The sequence below is a fragment of the Acomys minous genome (assembly GCF_964271855.1).
Source record: "Acomys minous genome assembly, chromosome: 3".
Lineage (NCBI taxonomy): Eukaryota > Metazoa > Chordata > Mammalia > Rodentia > Muridae > Acomys > Acomys minous.
In genome coordinates, this window is record NC_140485.1 from 26870921 (window position 1) to 26892543 (window position 21623).

At 41.0% G+C, this 21623-nt stretch overlaps 1 protein-coding gene and 1 pseudogene across 3 annotated transcripts in view; both read right to left on the reverse strand.

Annotated features, from left to right (window-relative positions):
* Window positions 1-21623, reverse strand: part of GOLM2 (golgi membrane protein 2) — a 71098-nt gene that overhangs the window by 29755 nt on the left and 19720 nt on the right. For both annotated transcript variants that reach the window (XM_084776341.1, XM_084776340.1), the window contains exons 2-6: window positions 9527-9581; window positions 6754-6856; window positions 5013-5103; window positions 1841-1982; window positions 1019-1099 (exon numbers count right to left, since the gene is read on the reverse strand). In XM_084776341.1, the coding sequence (XP_084632467.1) occupies window positions 1019-1099; window positions 1841-1982; window positions 5013-5103; window positions 6754-6856; window positions 9527-9581 (472 nt within the window). The remainder of the gene's footprint in view (window positions 1-1018; window positions 1100-1840; window positions 1983-5012; window positions 5104-6753; window positions 6857-9526; window positions 9582-21623) is intronic.
* LOC311594549 (ATP synthase subunit f, mitochondrial-like) lies at window positions 8046-9517 on the reverse strand (annotated as a pseudogene). The gene has a single exon. The product of its transcript is annotated as an ATP synthase subunit f, mitochondrial-like (transcript).

The following is a 21623-nucleotide window of genomic DNA, read 5'->3' on the forward strand; positions in this document are numbered from 1 at the left end:
TGATGAATCCTCAACTTAACAAAACAAAACATGAGTTTTATTTTGTTTATATTTTTAAATTTATTATATTTGTTTATTTATATAAGACAGGGTCTCACACTTTAGGTAGGCGTGGGATTCAGCATTCAGCCCAGACTGGTTTCAAACATGCAGGCATGAGCCACCATGCTTGCTTGGCTCTGGAACTTCTCTCTCTCTCTCTCTCTCTCTCTCTCTCTCTCTCTCTCTCTCTCTCTCTCTCTCTCTCTCTGTGTGTGTGTGTGTGTGTGTGTGTGTGTGCTCGTGCATAAATAAATGAGGTTTTATCTTGTGGGTCACAAGGGGAGGGACTGTAAAAATCAGACTGAGAACTACCAGTTTAGACAGGTAAAACAAGGCTGGATTAAATAAACAAACCCTTATAAGACTCCCAGAGAAGCTTGGAAGTGACATAACAGCAGAGTAGCAAAGTACTCTGATCTATATGCCTACCTCTCTCTCTCAACTAATTGTATACTTAACAAAAACTTTATAAAAGTGACATTAAAAAAGAAATCTAGGCAATTGGTCAGAGAGATGATCCAATGGGTTAAGGCAACTGCCACCAAGCCTAATAACCCGAGTTTGCTCCGTCCCCCACAGGCTGTCCTCCACATGCCATGGCATGCACTTAACCCTCTCACCACACATAAAATAAATACATGCAATAAAAGTTTTGTTTTAAATTCTGGCAATTAATAGGCAGCATCTACCATACATATATGTGTAGGTTTTCTACATTCAACAAAAACAAAAATAAAAACAAAACAATACAACAAACAAACAAACTGAGACAGAATATGGTGGTACATGCCTGTAACTCCATCACTCAGGAAGTTGAGGCAGGAAAAGTTCAAGACTAGCCTGTACTTCAGAAAGTTCAAGGCCAGCCTAGGCTACATAGTTGTAGCCTGTCTCAAAACAACAATATAAAAGAGAATGGGGCCACATAAAAACAAGATAATCACTTTAGCTCAGTTCTCCTGTAACTTTCACTCACCAGCAGGAAGATCATCTACTTTTGCTAGGTCATTCTCTTCAACTCCAGGCATCCCAGCATCACCAACTCGTTTGACTTGTTCTGCCCAAGTAACAAAATAAGATTATGTTTATGTTTATATAAATTAAAAATGTTTGGAGCTGGGCGTGGTGCGCACACTTTTAATCCCAGCACTCGGGAGGCAGAGGCAGGCAGATCGCTATGAGTTTGAGGCCAGCCTGGTCTATAAGTTAGTCCAGGTCAGCCAAAGCTACACAGAAAAACCCTGTCTCAAAAAACCATTAAAAAAAAAAGTTTGGAAGGAAAGTAAAAATCAGTTTCTAAAGCCACAGATTACAAGTGAACACCTGGTTTGGATCTTAGTTTTATTTTGTTCTTTTTACTTTCTAAATAAAACATACTTTCTTCAGCATGTGTATGCATGCATGTGCACACATGTACCAGTCAGGGAGTCAGCTCTTTTCTTCCACTGCTGAGGCAGGGTCTCTGTTGTTTGTGTGCGCTACACACACACCAAAGTAGCTGGCCTGATCACTTCACTTCCAGAAAGTCTGTTTCCATTGCCTCCCTCATCATAGGAGTTCTAGCGTTGCAGATGTGTGCTACTACACACAACTTTTTAATGTAGATGTGAGGCTGTCATACTTGTACAGCTAGTGCCTTTACCATCTGAACCAACTCCCTAGCTCTGATATAGTTTTAAGTAATATATCTTACTTTTCTCTTAAATCACCTCAGAACTAATATTAGTTTGTAATGACTGAACAAACTTCACAACAGGAAGAAATGGTCAATATCCTGTGAACACAAACAATAAATTACCTTTTCCATGTGCAATCTGCTTGCTCGAGGGCTCCTCATTCTTGTTTGCATCATTTTCAGCCACATTTGGAATATTTTTAGGTGCTACATGATCATTTATACCCAATTCTTTTCCGTCATTTGACTGAATCTTGTGGGTCTCCTGTTGTTAAATAAAGATTTGGTAATAAATATTTTTCAGCTTTGAATTATTAAGCCACTGATAAAACTGTTTGTGTGTGTGTGTGTGTGTGTGTGTGTGTGTATGTGTGTGAACGCGTGCACATGCGCGTGCGTGCACAAGCTCACAGTGCCAGACATATGGAGGTCAGAGGATAACTTGTAGAAGTCATTTCTTTCCTTCGACCGCGGGGGAGTGGGGCTGAAAGTCAGGTCACCAGGATTGACAAGTGACCTTACCCACTGAGAGAGCTAAGGGCTACAAAAACATATTAAAAAACAAACAAACCAGTTAACAAAGATGTTTTGCTTCTAATGTTATCACCTTTGTGTGAATGGACAACTTTAAAAAAGTCTGCTTCCCTGCACCCCTTTCTTCTTTTGAGACACAGGTCATAGTTTATGCTGCCTAGAACTTCCTAGATAAGATAGACCAGGCTAGCCTCAAATGTATGGATCTTCCTGCCTCTGCCTCCAAAGTGCTGGGATTATACATAGATATAAGACACCATGTAGAGTCTTAAATATAAGATGACTTTCTTAAAACAAAAACAATGTTTTTTTGTGATTTAGTGAGGGGACTCCCTGTTATTTTAAGGAAGTTTTTTTATTATGGAATAATTTTTATCTATCTATCTATCTATCTATCTATCTATCTATCTATCTATCTATCTATCTTTTCAAGACAGAATTCCTGTGTTTAGTCCTGGCTATCCTGGAACTTGCTCTGGCATGGGACACTCTGGACCAGGCTGACATTGAATTCAAGAGTTCCACCTGCCTCTGCCTCCTGATTGCTGGGATTAAAGGCGGGCATTACCACTCCAGCATAAAATAATTTTAGATTTATAGAAAATTAACTGTTGCCCACCCAGTTTCTCCTAACATTAAAAATTGTCATCACAACAATATACTTGTAAAACAAAGACAACAGCATTCCTGGGCTAGGGGTCTAGCTTAGTTGGAGGATCACTTTCCTACCATGTATAAAGCCCCGGGCTGGGTCCCCAGAAGTGCGTAAGTGGAACAGGATGGCATGTATCTCTAATACCAGCACACAGGCACGGAAATCCAAAGTTCAAGGTCACCCTTGGCTACACTGGGAATTTAAAGCCAGTCTAAGCTACACAAGACCCTGGCTGAAAAGAAAAAAGGAAGGAAGGGAAGAAGGGAGGGAGGAAAGGAGGGAGAAAAGAAGGAAGGGATGAAGAAGATAAAATTATTATTATTAACTAAACTTCAAACTTCATGCAGATGTTTTTGTTTTTGTTTTGTTTTTTTGGTTTTTCGAGACAGGGTCTCTCTGTGTAGTCTTAGCTGTTCTGGACTCACTTTGTAGACCAGGCTGGCCTCGAACTCACAGTAATCCACCAGCCTCTGCCTCCCGAGTACTGGGATTAAAGGTGTGCGCCATCACGCCCGGCCTATGCATCAGTTTTTCCACCATGTCTTTTTTCTATTCCAAGATCTAATTCAGTATACTATAAAGTGTTTTAGTCTCCAAGTCACCTTATTCTCCTCTGGTCTATATAGTATTTCTGTCCTGTACCACACAAAAAAAATAAAATTAAAATTAAAAAATACAAATTTTATTTATGGATACTAGATTATGACTTTTTAGTATTATCTCCATGTCATGAAATAATATTAAGTTTTCAGTCATAGTTGCTTTTGTCATGTCCTTTTGTCAAAATAACATGAAAAATAAATAAGAAAAGCTTGCAGTGAATGTTACAACACCCCAGCAAACCTTTCTCCTTCCTTTTACATTCTGCTATTCTCTTCTAAACTTCATGTCTCAACACTAAGCCCTAACTACACCCGGAACCTCCATAAGGGCTGATCACTCGAGCTGGCTCCTTCCATTAGCCCATTCTCAACCTTCACAGTAGAGACAGATAAACAGCAACTGAAAGATACAGCACCCTCAATGTGCTGCTGTAAAACTGAGGAAAATCTAAGAACAAAAACCTGATAGCCTTGACTTCTATTCCTTAGATGTTACCAAAGAACAAAAGAAATACTTTTTATTAGTAAGTCATTCTTTACCTTTTTTTTTTTTTAATGTTTACTTATTTATTGGTTGTGAGCCACCATGTGGTTGGTAGGAATTTAACCCAGGCCCTTTGGATGACAGCCAGTGCTCTTAACCTAAGCCATCTCTCCAGCCCCCACTCTTTACTTTTAATTATAAGACTTTTATGTAAACCACATTTAACCAAGTGAGATTGAAAAATATAAAAAATAACTCATGTCTGTAATGGTTAGCGATCTTTAATAGAGGGAATAGAAAATTCCCTCTATTTCTACAACGACCTTTATGATTTCTAAACTAAAAATGAAAAAATAATTTGCTAACTCAATCTATCAGTCAGGTCTGAGCATGTAGCTCAACAGAACATAAACTTAGCGTATATGAAGCCACAGATCTAACTCATAACACTTTAAGAAAGAATGAATCAAAGCTAGTTATGTAGTGTCTAGTCACATTATCTTGTTTGAAGACAGGGTGTTAGACTACTTAGAGACTAATAAGAAAAGGCTTGACTATTCTGCTCTGTTGGTTCAATTAGAAACTGAAGCTGGCAGGTGGCGGTGGCGGCCGGAGCACACCTTTAATCCCAGCACTTGGGAGGCAGAGGCAGGGGGATCTCTGTGAGTTTGAGGCAAGTTCCAAGACAGCCAGAGCTGTTACACAGAGAAACCTTGTCTTGAAAAAAACAAAAATAAAAACTGAAGCTGGACGCTGTGGGGGCACACCTGTGATCCCAACACTTGAGGAGGCAGAGGCAGGTAGATCTCTGTGCATTCGAGGCCAGCCTGGTCTACAAAGCAAGTCGAGGACAGCCAAGGCTACACAGAGAAACCTTGTCTCGAAAAGCAAAACAAACAAAAAGAAAAAGAGAGAGAACAAAAAGAATACTTAATGTGTTATGACAAAAGTACATCTACTTCTAAATTACATGAGTTACAACCAAAGCATATATTGTTTAAATGCTTATTTTTAATTTACCTTTTGTTCCTGCAAAAACTGATCTGCTAATTTTTTAATATTTTCTTCATGTTGTGCTCTTAATTCCTTGATCTGCTGTCCACACTGAAAACTAAATTAGAAAGTCATTCTTTTAGATTGTATTAGACTGAGTTCTCCAAGTCTGTCCAGAAGCTAGCACGTACATTTAGAAAGACAAAACATCAGTCAGCAGAGAACAGCAGAAAACTCGAAATATAGTCAGAGTCATAAAGCAGTTCAATCTTTAACAGGAGAAAAGAAACACTGCTAAACTTAACTGAAAAAAGCAGAAAGCAGACAGATACAAACAATACTTCCTCAAGTGTTTTACAAACTACACCTATAAAGAAACAATTATCAAGGCCAGCTTAAGAGCCAATAAATAATGGCAGGTATTGATTTCTTCTCTTCAACACCACTGATTTTGTCTATACCATGGAATAAAGGGAAAGGAAGAAACAGTATAGTATCAGGGGAAAAAAGTCAAAACAGATAAAAATGAGTACTCAAAGTATACAAATAGACATTCTCACAAATAGAAACAAGTAATGAACACACAGATACATTAATGTTCAGGTTATATCGCAGATTAAACTTCCTATCTTGGTATCATTATACTACTTACTCTTTCATCTCCCAAATTAAATTCAAACTGTAAACAATGTTGGTAGGGCTATGAGGAAACATCCACATTATAAATTAGCACAATTATTTAAAAAGAAACCTTTCATTTATATTATACAAGCAGTTAACTGATAAAACATTTTTGGTAAATGTATGTTTGTGAATATATACTAGTAAAATACTAAGAGAGAAAAATCTCAGAAAAAAATGCAACAATCTAAAATTATTTTACTTTACCACTATTACTAGTTACATATTTGTGTATACAGTGTGTGTGCCTACATAACTACCTGCAGACATGGGCGTGCCCCAGTGCGCTGTGGCACACATGCAGATGTTAGAGAACAGCTTGTGGGAGGTAGTTCTCTTTTTCCCGCGACAGCATTGGGGACCACACTCAGGGCTTCAGACTTGTACAGCAGGTGCCTTTTACCCACTGAGCCATCTTGATGGCCCAAGCAATACTGAGAAAAAGAAATTTTCTGATGATCCCGCAGTTGTAAAAACTAAGTTTTGATAAGTTGATATGCTAGAAAATATAGTTATCTCATGATTTTAGCCTTCAATCCTATAGACATATAAAAATCACTGAATACTCGCAGGTTAAGATACATAATACAATAATTATACACAGATAATTACAGTAGTCAGCAGTCAGAAACAGATAAACTGTTCAGTCCAACTTCTGGTGTGCAGACCTAAATAAAAACAAACCTTTACCATAAAGCTGATTAAAAGTATATGGCCCTAACAACTCCCCACCTCTTCCCTAAGTAGAAGTGTGAGTGAGGAGGCAGACACAGCAGGAGCAGGAGCACACACTTCCTTAGCAGTTCTGAGGACACATCCCAGGGTTGTTTTTATTTTCTGGAAGTTTCTCAGAAAGACTCTTCTTTGAGTCCTTATCATATTCCATTCAACAAAACCTCCAATCTAAATCATATAAGAGATGTTTTCATAGTGTTTAACTATTAAAAGGCTGTGAACGTCCCAGGGCATTTGAAAGATATAGTAAAATGAAAAAAGAAAGAAAGAAAGAAACAGAGCAGAGGGCAAACAGAAACGACTGAGTTATGTGCAAACACCTGGGCCTGGGCCACTGCACGCAGCACCTTACCTCTCATATTCTAGCCGCTTCACCAGGTAGGTGGTGTTTTTCCTGTAGTCTTGAAGCTGGTCTTCTTGTCGAAGAAACTCCTGACGCAGCTCAGCCAGTTGCTCTAGCCACATAAGGGATAGTCAGACTTACTTACTGCAACACTTTCTATTGAGAACCTGCGGACTGGTCTCTTAACTATGTACATTTTCAGTTTCTCTACTCATTCTCAGGAAGTGAGCATGTGTGATGCTCAGAGGTCAACCTTGGCTGTAACTCCTCAGGTGTCCCCACCTTGTTTGTTTATTTTTATGTACCTGAGTGTACGTCTGTGCACCACATGTGTAGGAGCCCTTGGAGAGCAGAGGTGTTAGATGTGCTGCACCTGGAGTTGCAGATGCCTGTGAGCTGCCATGTGTGTGCTAGGACCAAACCTGGGTCCACTACAGGAGCACTAAGTATGCTCAACTGCCAAGCCATCTCTCTCTTTTGAGACTGAGATCTAGGGCTGACTGAGTAGGCAAGGCTGGCTGGTCAACATGCTCCAGGGCTTACTGACGCCTTCTTCATGGTTCAGACTGGCTCATGTAAGGATCACTGAGATGACTCCAGTTCTCAAAATCAAACTTGTTCTGTCCAATCTAAGACCCAGTATTCATCCAAATTGTAGAAACCTGCTTTTCCTGCTCATCTACCAAAACACCTCCTATTCAGCTCTACAGCAGCTTTAGTTGCTGTTCAACTTTCTCAAACTCTAAAAATATCCATACTGCTTCATCACTGGGGCGCCAGAAATGTCCAACTTTGACATATTTTTTCATTTTTCTTTGGCTTCAATTTTGGAGTCTGTATTTACTTCTGTACCAGCCATGTTCCTCAGCAGGTCCGTGAGAACAGAACACTTGCCTGTTTCAGTAGAACGTGAACGTCAACATAAGTTCTTAGATGTATCCTGCATCGCATCCCCTGCAGTGTAGTGCAGTCCCACTTTATGGTTTTTTTTTTTTTTTTTGAGACAACTCTGTAACTCTGCTGGCCTGGAACTCACAGAGATACACTTCCTTCTGCCCTGAGTATTCTCAACTTTAAGGCTTGAACCAGGATGCCAGGTTATACTGTATTTTCCTTCCTTCCCTCCCCCCCCCCTTTCTTTTTCTGGTTTGTTTTTTGAGACAGGATTTCTCTGTGTGCCCTGGCTGTCCTGGAACTAGAAACTGTAGACCAGGCTGGCCTTGATCTCAGAGCTCCTCTTACCTTTCCCTCCTGAGTCCTGGGATTAAAGGCGTGCGCCAGCACCGTCCAGCTCCACTGTATTTTCTTTTCTTTTCTTTAAAAAATGAACCAGTCAGTCACCTTTTATTGGACACTAGTTGTCAGGATATAAAGAGTCCGCCACAGTGGAATTCTTCGTTGCCAGGGCTGTCAGGCATGCGTGCCCTCCGTGGTGACCCCTCAGTGGTACTTCCCTCACCGCTCGTGTTTGAGTTCCTTGTAAGAAATGCAGTAGCTGAAAACCACATAGGCTGCCAGCACCATGGTGATCCCCGAGATGCTGCTTTCCGAACGTTGATGTGCTTGTTGTAATACTGGTCATAACCTCGCCGCAAGGCTCCTGCAATCCCACTGGGGGTGAAATTCTGCATCAGGATCCAGCTTGGCAGCTCTCCAAGTTTAACCTCCATGAGCTTCTTCTCCTTCAGTGGCACAAGTGACGCCATCTTGCAGTCCTGGTGTCCGCAAAACTTCCACTGTCTTTTCTTAATATGAGCTCAAAGCTAATGTTCAGTGAAGCTGCTACTGGCCACTACTGTAAGACTCACTGTAAGTCTGAAGCTAGCCTCAGCTACATAGGAAACCTTAACTTTAAACAATTATACTAAAAAGCCTATGGGATAGTGCCACTCACGTTAGGGTGAGTCTTCAATCCTCTATTACAACTCTCTGGAAACTCCATCACAGACATGGCCAGAATTGTTCTTCCAAGGTGATTATAAATCCAGTCAAGCGGACAATGAAGATTAAACCATCACATGCCTCAATTCCCAAAGGCAAACTGACAGATGAAGTGATGTGATCTATGTATAGCACTTGCTCTTTTTGCCTCTTCTTTTCTATAAAACCTGTAACTATCGCTTATCACTTCATCTAAAACTAAGTGGCAGATGATCTCGAATGGTATAAAAGAGCAGGCTGAGCAAGCCATGGAAAGCAAGCCAGTAAGCAGTACTCCTCCACGGCCTCTGCATCAGTTCCTGACTCTAGGCTCCTGTCTCCAGAGTGTGCAATGCACTAAGCTTAGAGAACTTCACCAAAGCATCCTCACGTGCGAATGGGTAATGTCAGCAGATTAGACACTATGTAGAAGAAGCCCATCTTTTCTCCCTAGAAACTTAATGGCCACATAAGCTACAGTTCAATTTTCTTTGAGAAAAATTTTTGTATGCATGTAAGTTCTTGTACACAAGCATACAAGTCCAGAGATCCGCCTGCCTCTGCCTTCTGAGTGCTGGAATTAAAGGTGTGCACCATCACTGCCTGGTTTAGCCGCCCCCCCCCTCTCTCTCTCTGTGTGTGTGTTTTCAAGACAAGGTTTTTCTGTGTAGCCTTGGCTGTCCTGGATTCGCTTTGGACACCAGGCTGGTCTTGAACTCATGGCAACCTTCCTACCTTTGTCTCTCTGAGTGCTGGGATCAAAGGCATGCGCCACCATGCCCAGCCCACCTATTTCTTAATTCTTGAAGATTTCAGACATGAAGTAGTCTTTACCTTTATTCTACAATTAAAAAGTTCTTACCCTTTAAATGATGTATGTCTGCCATCTGATACGATATGTTGTTCTGTAGCTTAACCTAAAAAAGAAAGTTTTCATTGTAATATGTAGTTTCTTTTCTTAACACAATGTCCTATGTGGCTCAAACTATTCTTGAATACCCTACGTTGTTTTGTTGTTGATGTTGTTTGGTTTGGGCTCTTCTTTTTGAGACATGGTCTTTCTATGTAGCCCTGGCTAGTCTGGAACTACTATGTAGACTAGGCTGGCCTTGAACTCATAAAGATCTGCCTGCTTCTGCCTGCAGTGCTGGGATTACAGGCAGTACTCTTTATAATGTCAAGAATGACCTTGAATTCCTGATTTTCATACCTCCGCCTCCCTAGGAGTGTACCACTTCACTCACCAAGAATACATAGTTTCCTTCATACTTACTCACTTTGAACTTGATCATAAACGTAAACAAAAGCTCTGGATGTTATGTGCTCAGGACTCAAAGCCATGGTCACTGTCTAGGAGTCAGTACACGTGGATGTTAGAACACAGGCGTACAAAACATGGCTGAAACTACGGCTTACTACTCAAAGGAAAAGTTAAAATATGCACTTGATAATATAAAAAAATTTTTAAATCTTTTTTTTCCTTTTATACTCTTACTTTGCATTAAAATGTCTTAGTTTTTGCTGTAGACAAGTTTTTCCTAATTGTAAAACATAAGCAAAATATCACTACAAATGGCTAGATTCACACTGATCCAAAGCAACAAAGAGGCAAATGATAAATACCAACACGATTTTTTTTTTTTTTTTTTTGAGACAAGGTCTCTCTGTGTAGCCTTGGCTGTCCTGGACTCGCTTTGTAGACCAGGCTGGCCTCGAACTCAGTGATCCTCCTGCCTCAGCCTCCCGAGTGCTGGGATTAAAGGCATGCGCCACCACGCCCGGCTCCAACACGATTTCTAAATGATATTTTTAAATTTTTCTGATTTGAAGTATAGACATTACACAGATATCTCACACAGCAGTCATACAATTTCTCCCAGTGCATATTATCTATTAGATACGCAACTTCAAAATCAGGACAGGAACATAACAAGTATGTGCCCTCCTATGTATGTGTGGGTCTGTGGAACCACAATAACAGTCAAGACACAGAAGCTACTCCATCACCATAAAGCCCTCTCTCATACTATACTGTCTCTTTTCCATTTTATCTATTTGTGTGTGTGTGTGTGTGTGTGTGTGTGTGTGTGTGTGTGTGTGTTATCCAGAGTCTGGTGATGAGACGCAGGCTCAGCAGTGCTTCGGCAGGGGTCAGCATGTGCTAGTGCTAGTGTCAGAACAGGCCCCAGCAGCTGAGAAGGCAGTTTGCCATTGCTGCCTAACCACTGGCCATCTGAGGCAGTCCCCCGACCCCTGAATAAATAGAGTCGCAGACAGCATGCTGGAGGAGTAGCGAGCACTCACCCTTCTGTCCCAAGCATGCCAGCCAGCCTTTATTTATAAACCTTGGGCAGTGGGGAGGGGTTTAGAGGGTGATTGTGTCTGATTCACTAGGGCTAAGGGTGCCAGGAAAGTTAATCTACATATAGTGGTACAGTAGCTCATTTATATGAGGTAACACGGGGTCCTGTCGCAAGAAGGAAAATGCATACTTAGTTGTCCTATGGCAGAGGGATAACCTCTAGGTGTGATCAGAGGTCATTTTCTGGAGGCTGGGATCTCCTCAGCATAGGGTGGGGTACTTCCAGGAGCTCCCTGTGCTGGATGAGCAACATCCTTGTCAGGAAAGAGTGGAGCCTGTAATCTTCCTTGAGGGCTATGACACTGCTTACAAAATTTGTGGTTAAGTCAGGTGTGGTGACACACGCCTTTAATCCCAACACTCGGGAGGCAGAGGCAGGCGGATCGCTGTGAATTCGAGGCCAGCCTGGTCTACAAAGCCAGTTCCAGGACAGCCAAGGCCACACAGAGAAACCCTGTCTTGAAAAACCAAACCAAACCAATCAAACAAACAAAATTTGTGGTTCCCAGATGAGGTGGAGTGAGAACCCCACTGAGAAAAGAGAGTCCACTTTCATAGACTGAGTGCAAAATGGCTATGCAGAGAAGTCAGCCTTATCCAGCGGAGTCCAACATATGTGTGTGTGTGTATCCCTACACAGAGGGTCAGAGGACAATTGCAGGAGCAGGTTTTTTTCTTCCACTATGTGGATCCAGAAGATGAAACTCAGGTCAGGCCATCAGGCTTACAGCTATCCTTCCAGCTCTTAAACTATCTTTTATAGTCACACACATTCCTTTCCTCCTACCATCTAGTGCCAAGAATACGAAACAAAAGAGAAAATGTAAGAGCAGTGTCAAGGAATCAGTAGGCAAGGTAGTACCTAAGGAGCATAATTCCTATGGTAGTTCAGAGATTTTATGGAAAGGATTCTGTCTAAAATAGAATTGAACAGTTGGGAAAACTTGAAGCAAGTAGAAAAGCGCACTTCAGAAAGAGAAACAGTCAAGAAAATGTATAGAGTTGAGAAGGCCTGAGGTATGGAAGAAGACTCCAAAGTACTTTCTGCTGATACAGTACAAAGAATTGTGGGGAAGAAACCAGGGCAGGAAAGGCAAGGAAAGTTCTTTAGAATCAAGCAGGGTCTACTCTTTAGCCTGAGTTCTAGTGATTTAATACTTAAGGTGAAGGTTCACCCATAAACAAAGAGCAGATGAAAGCCTAACTGTGCCAAGAGCAAGAGTCCAGAAGTCTCACTGAAGTCCTGGGGGCTTTGAAGAAGGAAGTTTAAATCAGGCTGTTATAAAGCGGAATGAGGCTGGTGGTGTGGCGCACGCCTGTAATCCCAGTACTGGGGAGGCAGAGGTAGGCGGATCTTGTGAGTTTAAGGCCAGCCTGGGCTACATAGTGAGTTTCAGAACAGCCAGGGCTGCACAGAGAAACCCTGTCTTGAAAAACAAAAGACAAAACAAACAAACAAAAGAAGGAATGAAGCACAACATGGGTACACTTTGAGAACACTGTACAGTCAAATGAAAGAGGAAAATTACAAAAGGACCAAAAATTTCTGATCCCATCTATATAGTAAATGCACCGCGAAGGTCAGACCGTAAGGACAGAAAGACAATGGCTGCCACCTGAGGCGGGAAGGTAACAAGGAATCTCTAAGTAGAACACCAGAGCTTTTCACAAGCCCATGCTCTATGTCTGAGAAGTATTCCCAGCCATGCAGAGAGACTTAAAAAATTATTTACTATGTATATCATATTAGAGAGCACAAGATCACACTATAGATGGTTGTGAGCCATCATGTGTGAGCCATCAGGAACTGAACTCAGGACCTTTGGAAGACCAACCAGTGCTCTTAAGCTCTGAGTCATCACTCCAGCCTGTAGAATGACTTTTAATGTGCACAGGATTTCTTTTTGAGGAATGAAAATGTTTTAGAATTAGACAGTGGTAGCAGCTATATAACACTATATATTTACTTCTAAAAATATCCAACTGAACTATATATTTTAAAAGGGCTAGTTTTATGTTATATCAATTACCTCTACATCTTTTTTACGTCTCGTTTTATAATGAAAAAAAAATGGACCATAAGAATGTGTGTGCTATGAACATCACACAGGAAAATGCAGACAGGACTGTGGACAAACACTGTGTGCTCAAGAAGCTCATTATTCAAAGACACACTGAAGAAACCAGGCAATTACATTAAAGTAAGATAAATTATAGCCAGGCAAAGGTGGTGTACACTTGTAATCCCAGCACTGAGGAGGCAGAAGCAAGCAGATCTCTGGGAGTTCAAGGCCAGCATAGTCTACAAAGTGAGTCCAGGACAGCCAAGGCTACCCAGAGAAACCCTGTCATGCACCCCCCTCCCCAAAAGATAAATCATATCATGAGATTCTATAGACAAATAGGAGAGCACAGTAGAAACAGCACATAAATCCAGCCTCAGGAGAAAACAGGAGGCTTCTGGAGATGATTCCTACAGAAAGAGTAGTGCTCACCCAGATGGAAGTAGAGGAAGATGCATCAATATTTAGAAGTGAAAAACCACTGAACATTCTAAGATCTGCAGTCAGTCTCAAGGAGCTGAAAAACAATGAATTAAGGGGAAATACTAAGATATAGCTCTTAAAAAATAACCAAGGTCTATAGCACCAGGGTCTTACTAAAGATAATGAGCATTTCTCATGGAATCTTTAAAGGACTTTTTGTTTTTGTTTTGAGACATTGTTTCTCTGTGTAGCCTTGGCTTTCCTAGACTCACTTTGTAGACCAGGCTGGCCTCAAACTCACAGCGATCACCTGCCTCTGCCTTCTGAGTGCTGGGATTAAAGGCGTGCGCCACCACTGCCAGGCCTTTAAGGGACTTTTAATAAAAATCATAATATCCAATTTGCAATTTTAAGGTAAATTTGGCTGCATTCTGATGAGTGGACCAGGGGGGACAAAACTAGATAAAAGGAAAAAGAAATCAGATCATTTAATAGGTGAGAGAAAAGGTATCTCAACAAGGCCTGTTTGTATATTGACAACAAACTAAGGACCATTGTTACACTTTAATGGTCAGGAGAATATTTCCAAAGAATATTTTATGATACTGAGCTACATAAAACTCAGCTAAAATTGTCTATAAATAGTTTTGTGGGAAATAAGCCACAACGTTTGTGTCCATGTCTGCCTGATAGCTATGGTGATAGTGACAGAAATATGGCCTCCAAAGCCTCAAGTACTTGGTCTCTGGTTAATTTATAGAAAAGGTCTGATTATGTCTAAACTAACAGAATAAGAATAGAAAGGCAGCACCCTGAGAAAGCTAAGCAATTAAAGGCTCCTGTCACCAAGTCTGATAACCTATGTTTGACCCCTAGAACCCACTTGGTAACAGGAGAGAAATGACTCCCTCCTGAAGTTGTGTTCTGTCTTCCCTGTAAGTACAATGACATGAACCAATTTAAATGTAAATGAGATACACACACGGTTTGGGGGAGGAGTACAGACACATAGACAAGCCAGCCAAGGAACAGTCTGCAGTACAGTAAGATAATGAGAAGCTAACTGAAAATCACTGGATCTGGAGTTACCGTAGGCAGTTGTCCGCTGCCCGACATGGGTGCTGGAAACCAAACTCAGGTCCTACGTAAGAGAACAAGATGCTCTTAACCACTGAGCCCTCTGGCCAACCCCTAATTAGGTTATTACTACTGATAAAATAGAAATGAATATGGGCTCATCACATTGCCACACCCACTGTTAAATAGGCAATGCTCTAGAAAGCTCTAAAAATATTTAGTTTTCCTTTTATATATCTTCTAGACAGGAAACAGCACAAAGACTCAAAGTATTATTTACTCCTTATCTTAGAAAGGGTTCTCATTATCTGTGTTCTGTGCGGCCTCCCTCTCACCTTACCAGCTTTTACACTGATCTTTTTGTTTGTTTCTGACACTGGGAATTAAATCCAGGGCCACAAGCCAGGGAAGTGTTCTGGCACTAGGCTACATCTGCAGTCCTACTTTCAGGCTTTTTACTTAAAATATTCAAGATATCTTACTTAAAGTATGCAAGAAAAATACCATATATGTTCTTCTTCAAGTTTCTTTGCAGGTGAGTGGTGTAGATGGGCAGACAGACAGGCAACAGTCACAAACACAACCCATCACCTGCCCAATTACATCTGTAATCAGCAGACACTGTGGTGGCTTGAAGATGAATGGCCTACAATGGCCTCATTTTTTGACTGTGTAGTCACCAGGGAGGAGGACTGCTTGAAAGGATTAAAGGCTTAGAAGGATTAGGTGCTATGGCCTTGTTCAAGGAAGTGGGTTTGAGGTTTCAAAAGTCCATGCCAATGCCAAGCCCAGGTTCTCTCTCTACCTATGGATCATGATGTAGCTCTCAGCTCCGGCCTGCTTGCTTGCTGCCATGTCCCCTGCAACGATGAGATAATAAACTAAACCTCTGAAACTATAAGCAAGCCTGCCATAAACATGTAAGGGCCACCAGCAGGTGCCCAGAGTAGATAAGATAATGACGTCAGCCATATGCTGAACGAGCGTGATAAGAGTGACGTAAAAAGCTAGATTAACAGAAACGTGTGAATTAGAAATGATAAGGTTAAGTTAAGTATAAAAGCCCTGAGAAGAAGCAGTCAGTCATCTCGCCTTCACCATGACTGCCTAAACACGGCCAGTTCGTGAACGAGATCCACCGACGCAGACGCGGACCGAACCTCTGACGATCTGAAACCGGAAGCCAGAAAATTTGGACTAGCACCGAGCGGTCGAGCAAACGATGTCGCGGCTCCGAACCTGATGAGCTGGGCACGACTCTTCGATCAGGTCCTATACCCTTATGCTATGAAATGTTAGATGCCACTCCTATTAGGATTAAGATAGTGTTAAGTATATAGATTATGCCGGTATTAGAAGATTGTAACAAATGGAATGGTATTGGTGGTTCACACTAGTAGTGGCCACCATAGCTTTGGTGTGGTGTTGTTTTTGCATTGCTTTCTTACTGGAACACCCAGTGAGTTTCAATAAACGCCTTTGCTCCACTATCACTAACGTGTCACAGACTGAGTCTCTTCGGGATCCTGAGTGCGGAGTGCTCAGTGCTCGCGACAAAGCCTCAGTTAAGTGTTGTTCTCTTTTATAAGAGCTGCCTTGGTCATGGTGTCCCTTCCCAGCAACAGAGCAGTGACTAAGGCATGAATCCAGGTTTCAAAAATCTGAAATGGTGACTGGAAAACTGGCCTTCAGTTAAATATTCTTAGCTACTGGACATAGAGCAGAAAGTGTTATGAAATATAATGCAGTGAGGAAATACCTATGGCGAGCCTGTGAAATCACACCATGCAACAGATCTGGTGCAAAAGCAGCTTACTGGGGGAGGGGCGAGTAAGGAGGACCCAAGGAAGGGATAGAGGCAGACAAGTGGACATGTAGACAGACAGGGAGGAGAGCGGGAGAAGGGGTGTGGGGGGGGGGAGGAGAGAGAGAGAGAGAGAGAGAGAGAGAGAGAGAGAGAGAGAGAGAGAGAATATGTTGAAAACAACTTGCCTGTCCTTAGATTGTACTAGTAACCTCATAAGCAGTCCTTAAAAAAATACTTTCAAAACTTACATGTAACTTATAATCCTATAGGTCACACATTAATGAAAAGATCTAACAATAATTTTAAAAGGGCGGTAATAAAATGGAAGGGAGATATAATATCTCCCCCAAATAGATTAAATAATGATTTATTGATAAGATTTATGGTTTTCAAGACCTCAGAGATTTACAGAATATGGCACTAACTTAATGATTAACTTAATGATCTTTTGGCCATGAGACAGGTCTGCTCCTGGCAGCATCCTGTTCTACTTCAAAGAACATCAAAGGCGTCCTATGTGGGAAGCTAGCCACCGGTGAGAAAACGCCTTTGTGTCAATTATAGGCAGAAAACTCTCCAAAACTGGACAAACTGGATGCTGAAGGGTCAATTGCTGAGCTTTGCAAGGACAAGATAGGCAAGTCCTTTATAATTCCTGCTTCACAGAAAAATCTGTCAAATATTCTGAGCCAGAAGGCTGAAGATGATGCTCCAACATTATGAAGAAATTTTGGGGAACTGTCCAGGCAGCCAAATATCTGTCATTTCTATGCTTTCGGAAGCTACTTGTCTGCACTTCCTACATATTAGGTAATATTTATTCCTTCTTAAGTCTCTGATACAGTTGAAGACTAGATAGCTATAGTCTCACAGTTAAACTGTTAAGGATAATAAAAATTGATAGATAGTAGAATACTTTATCCAAGGGTACCAATACACAAACGTAAATCTTACTTAATTTTTTCCGTAATTGTTATTCTTTGTTCTTAATATTTTTTAAAGATAGATTTATTTATTTCTTTTTTATTTATTTATTGTATACAGTGCTCTGCCTACATATACATCCGCGGGCCAGAAGAGGGCATCTGACTGCATTACAGATGGTTGTGAGCCATCATGTGGGTGCTGAGAATTGAACTCAGGACCTCTAGAAGAGCTGTCAGTGCTCTTAACCACTGAGCCATTTCTCCAGCCCCTCATACTTGTTCTTACATATAGTTTGTTATTATAATGGAAAGAGACTTTTATTAGATGAAGAGGGGGAGATGTAGGCATTCGGTTATTGTGTGAAAAAATGCTGATTTCTGTACTCTTCCATATCTGGTTGCAATCCTTGTTCTAAGAATCTCCGGTCTCAGTGTTGTGTAAATACTGCTCCCAGATTGTCCCCTGGTATGCCAATAATGCTTACAGCCACTCCCTCAGCAGGGAAGAGAATAGGGCTGGACTTCCTGCCAGTGAGGGGAGGAGGAGTTAGACGAGGAAGTAGAAAATTCAACCATGGACAGTGGTGATTCAGAGAATGATTTGACAAGAATAGGATATGCCCAACTCTCATGAGAGAAAAGGGCAGTGACTGAAGAGAGAGCAGCGTAGAGAGAGAAGAGGCAGTTTTACCAGGGCAGTTGTACAGAGACAGGCTGCAGAGACAGAACAAGCTAGCCACAGGTCAAGACAGAACAAGCCAGAGGATTAGAAGAGATCGCCACAGTGGGCAATTTAAGTGTGAGCAATTCAATCAGAAATTGAGAGAAGCCAGTTTGAATCAAGTCAGCTAGGAGAGGAGTTTGGGCCAGAATAGCTGAATGTAAGCAGCCAGCCTGAGTTTATAAAGAACTAAAAGGGTGATCTTATTCAGCAGTAAGTCTCAGGGGCTGAAAATATTCTAAGCCTAGATTACATTGTATGGAGGCCAGAAGCTTCCAAGACTAGGCCTAGGTTAGCAGACAGAGACAGTATTCCACAGGCGAATAAAAGCAACTTTTACAACACTCCTCAGCCCTCACAAAACTCCCATCAACACTTTCACTTACGTGTTTAATCTCTTAAGAGTTTCTCTCTCCTCTACTTTTCTGTAATGCTCATCTAGTTCACCATACTCTCTCTGGCCTCTGCTTTGTCAATGTCTTTTTTCACTGGTTACTTTTCTCACTGCTGTGACAAAACATCAACAGAAACAACCTAAGGGAATCTATACTGCCCTGAGGGCACAGATTTCATCTGATCTTGGAACCTGAACAGTGGAGCCTAGTTAGTACTTGCATTAAAGAAACAAACTAAAGGGACCAAGAATTAACAGCAGTTTACAGTTCCAAGTGAGTGCAGTCTTGTCACCTGGCTTTATGTACTTGGACAGAGTATCACGGCAGCAGGTCTGTATGGAAGGAGAGAGCCATTCCGAGGCTGACTTCCTCTCTGAAGCACCTCTATGGACCCACCCCAGGCACCTACTTCCTTCAGTCAGACTCCATCTTCTCAAGTTTCCAGGCCTCCCAAAGTACCACCACCTCCTGGGGACTCAGCCCTAAGCCATGAGCCTTTTCTGAGGACAGCTCATGTCCAAACAGTACCACTGTCCTTCCTATGACCTCTTTTCTGAAGTGCAGGTTCTTGTCTCTTCCTCTGCTTATGTTTTCTAGCTTACTTCTTATTCATCTCTAAGTATTGCTTTCACACATTCCTCTTAATTTTTCACCCTCAGTAGCTAAAACTTTGTCTATATTTTCCTACCAGCTCTTTCTGAAATTCTTTTAATGCTTTCTCCAGCCTTTGTGGTTTGTCTAGATTAATTTCAGCAGCTGTTACAAGCTCAGTTGCTTTGCTTTCCTTTTCATCTGGGGACCCTGAAAATGGCTCAGCTGTGTCTGCTTCACTTTCATTATGGCTTGTTCTTGGGCAATTAGCACAGCTATGACCAATTACTACAGAGGTTACATACACTTAGCTTTTAATAAGCTACTGTCATTTCTGACTCCTTTGTCTCCAACACCAAAAAGAATACAGTCTCAGTGTCTGCCTCCCATGCCCAGCTTCATTTTAAAACTATTTCCCACACTCAAATGACTTCTACAAATAATTCTATCTTGTTAAATATATTTAGTAGTTATGTAAACACACACATATATAGGTATGTATGTCTGGATGGATGGATGGATGGGTTTTGGTTGTTTTATTGTTTTAATCTGGCTGGTCAGGTGGCTCAGTGTGTTAAGAACTTGCCAGCAAGCCTAACAACTTGAGTTTGATTCCCCAGAACCCTCATGGTTGCTAGAAGGAAAGAAATATCCTAGTATGTGCTATGGCCCTCATATACATACAAAATAAATACATAAATATAATAAAACTTAAATGCATTTTCTAAATTAAGAAGCAAAGGCAGGTTCAAGTTCAAGCTCACACTATAAATAAGCAAGTTCTAGCCTTCAAAATTCACACACACAAAACAACAACAAAAAACCCCATAGTCCTTCCCCTTCACCACCCACCGTGATTCAGCAGCCTGGGGATTACAGGAACCTTTACTTTAAAAAATACTCAAGAGCCAGGTGTGGTGGCTGGTGCACACCTTTAATCTCAGCACTCAGGAGGCAGAGGCAGGTGGCTCGCTGTGAGTTCAAGGACAGCCTGGTCTACAAAGTGAGTCCAGGACAGCCAAGGCTACACAGAGAAACCCTGTCTCGAAAAACCAAAAACCAACCAACCAACCAAATATAAAATAATAACCTCAAGAGATGTCGGGGTGGTGGCTCACGCCTTAAATTACTCAGGAGGCAGAGACGGCGGATCTCAGTGAGTTCAAAACCAGTCTGTCTACAATAGCCAAGGCTACACAGAGACACCCTGTCTCAAAAAAAGAAAAGAAAGAAAAACGAAAAAAGAAAAATAAAAGAGTCAAGAATGAATGAATGCATATTTAATGCTTATTTTACACTCGATCCTGTAATAGATTCTTTTTCTATATATAACCTCATTTAATGCTCACAACCACCCTACAAAGCAGGCATAGTGGTTGTAGGACCCTGTGCCCTAAGTCATAGGCACAGATTTTGGATACTCTTCCAATCGGTACCAATCCAAAGACTGTGCCTGTAACCACTGTGTATATATTAGATCTGAGAGGTGATTAACCTTTTCCTCTCACAGCTTACATTTCACACATAAGATGCAAACAACATTTCAAATACACTTTTAACATTTACTTGAACCGTTAAGATCTGTCTTTATTGAAACAGTAGTAGAAATCATGGCTTATTACATGGACAGTAGGGTGTGTAAGTCAAAGTCTTGTTATGTAACTCTGAGCAGCCTGGAACTCATCACCAAGCTGGCCTTGAACTTACAACAATCTTTCTGCCTCTGCTTCTTGAGTACTTGGTTTAAAATTATGCAGCATGCCTGTCTTGTTACATACTTTAAAAAAAATAATTTTATTAGTAAACCAGCCACTGGGCAAAATGTTGTCATTTCTACCTCAGACAGAATTCTGGAAAAAAAAAAAAAAAAAAAAAAAAAAAGGAAAGCTTGGATGCAGGCAGAGTAGATGGCCAAACTCTGCCAAGACAGGGTAAGCAAGTCCTCAATAGTCCTCAATACTTCACAAATACGTCTGTCAGATATATTGGGCCAGAAGGCTGAAGATGATGCTCCAACATTATAGAGACTTTTGGGTGACTGTTCAGGCAGCAAACCATCTCTGTCACCTTCTCATCTGGGAAGTTGCTAACCTGCACTACCTGTGTACTCAGGTAATTAATTTTATTCCTTCTCAAGTCTCTGATGGGGTTGAAGACCAGATAGTTTAGTTTTATAATTAAGCCTAGTTGTTTAGGGGTTAAGATGTTTTTAGGTATAGATAGATGTTTTAAGTTGATAAAGATGAGATATGATAGATACTGATTTACATTCAGAATTTTAGATGCACTAAGATAGGAAAGATGTTTTTCTTCAAGGCTGCCAAATATAAATAGCCAAAACACTATGAATGTTAACATATATACAATTCCTGAGTGTTTTATGGTTCTTGCTGTAGGTAGTTTATTGTATAATGTGTAATAATATAAATGATATATGTAAAAAATTTAATAAATATTTATTTTAAAAATGAAATAAAATGACTATAGAAATAATATTATTATATTAACTTATTTATTTGCATGTTTGCATGTTTATTAACTTATTTATATGCATGTTTATGTACATGTGTGAGTAATCAGAGGGCACTTGCAGG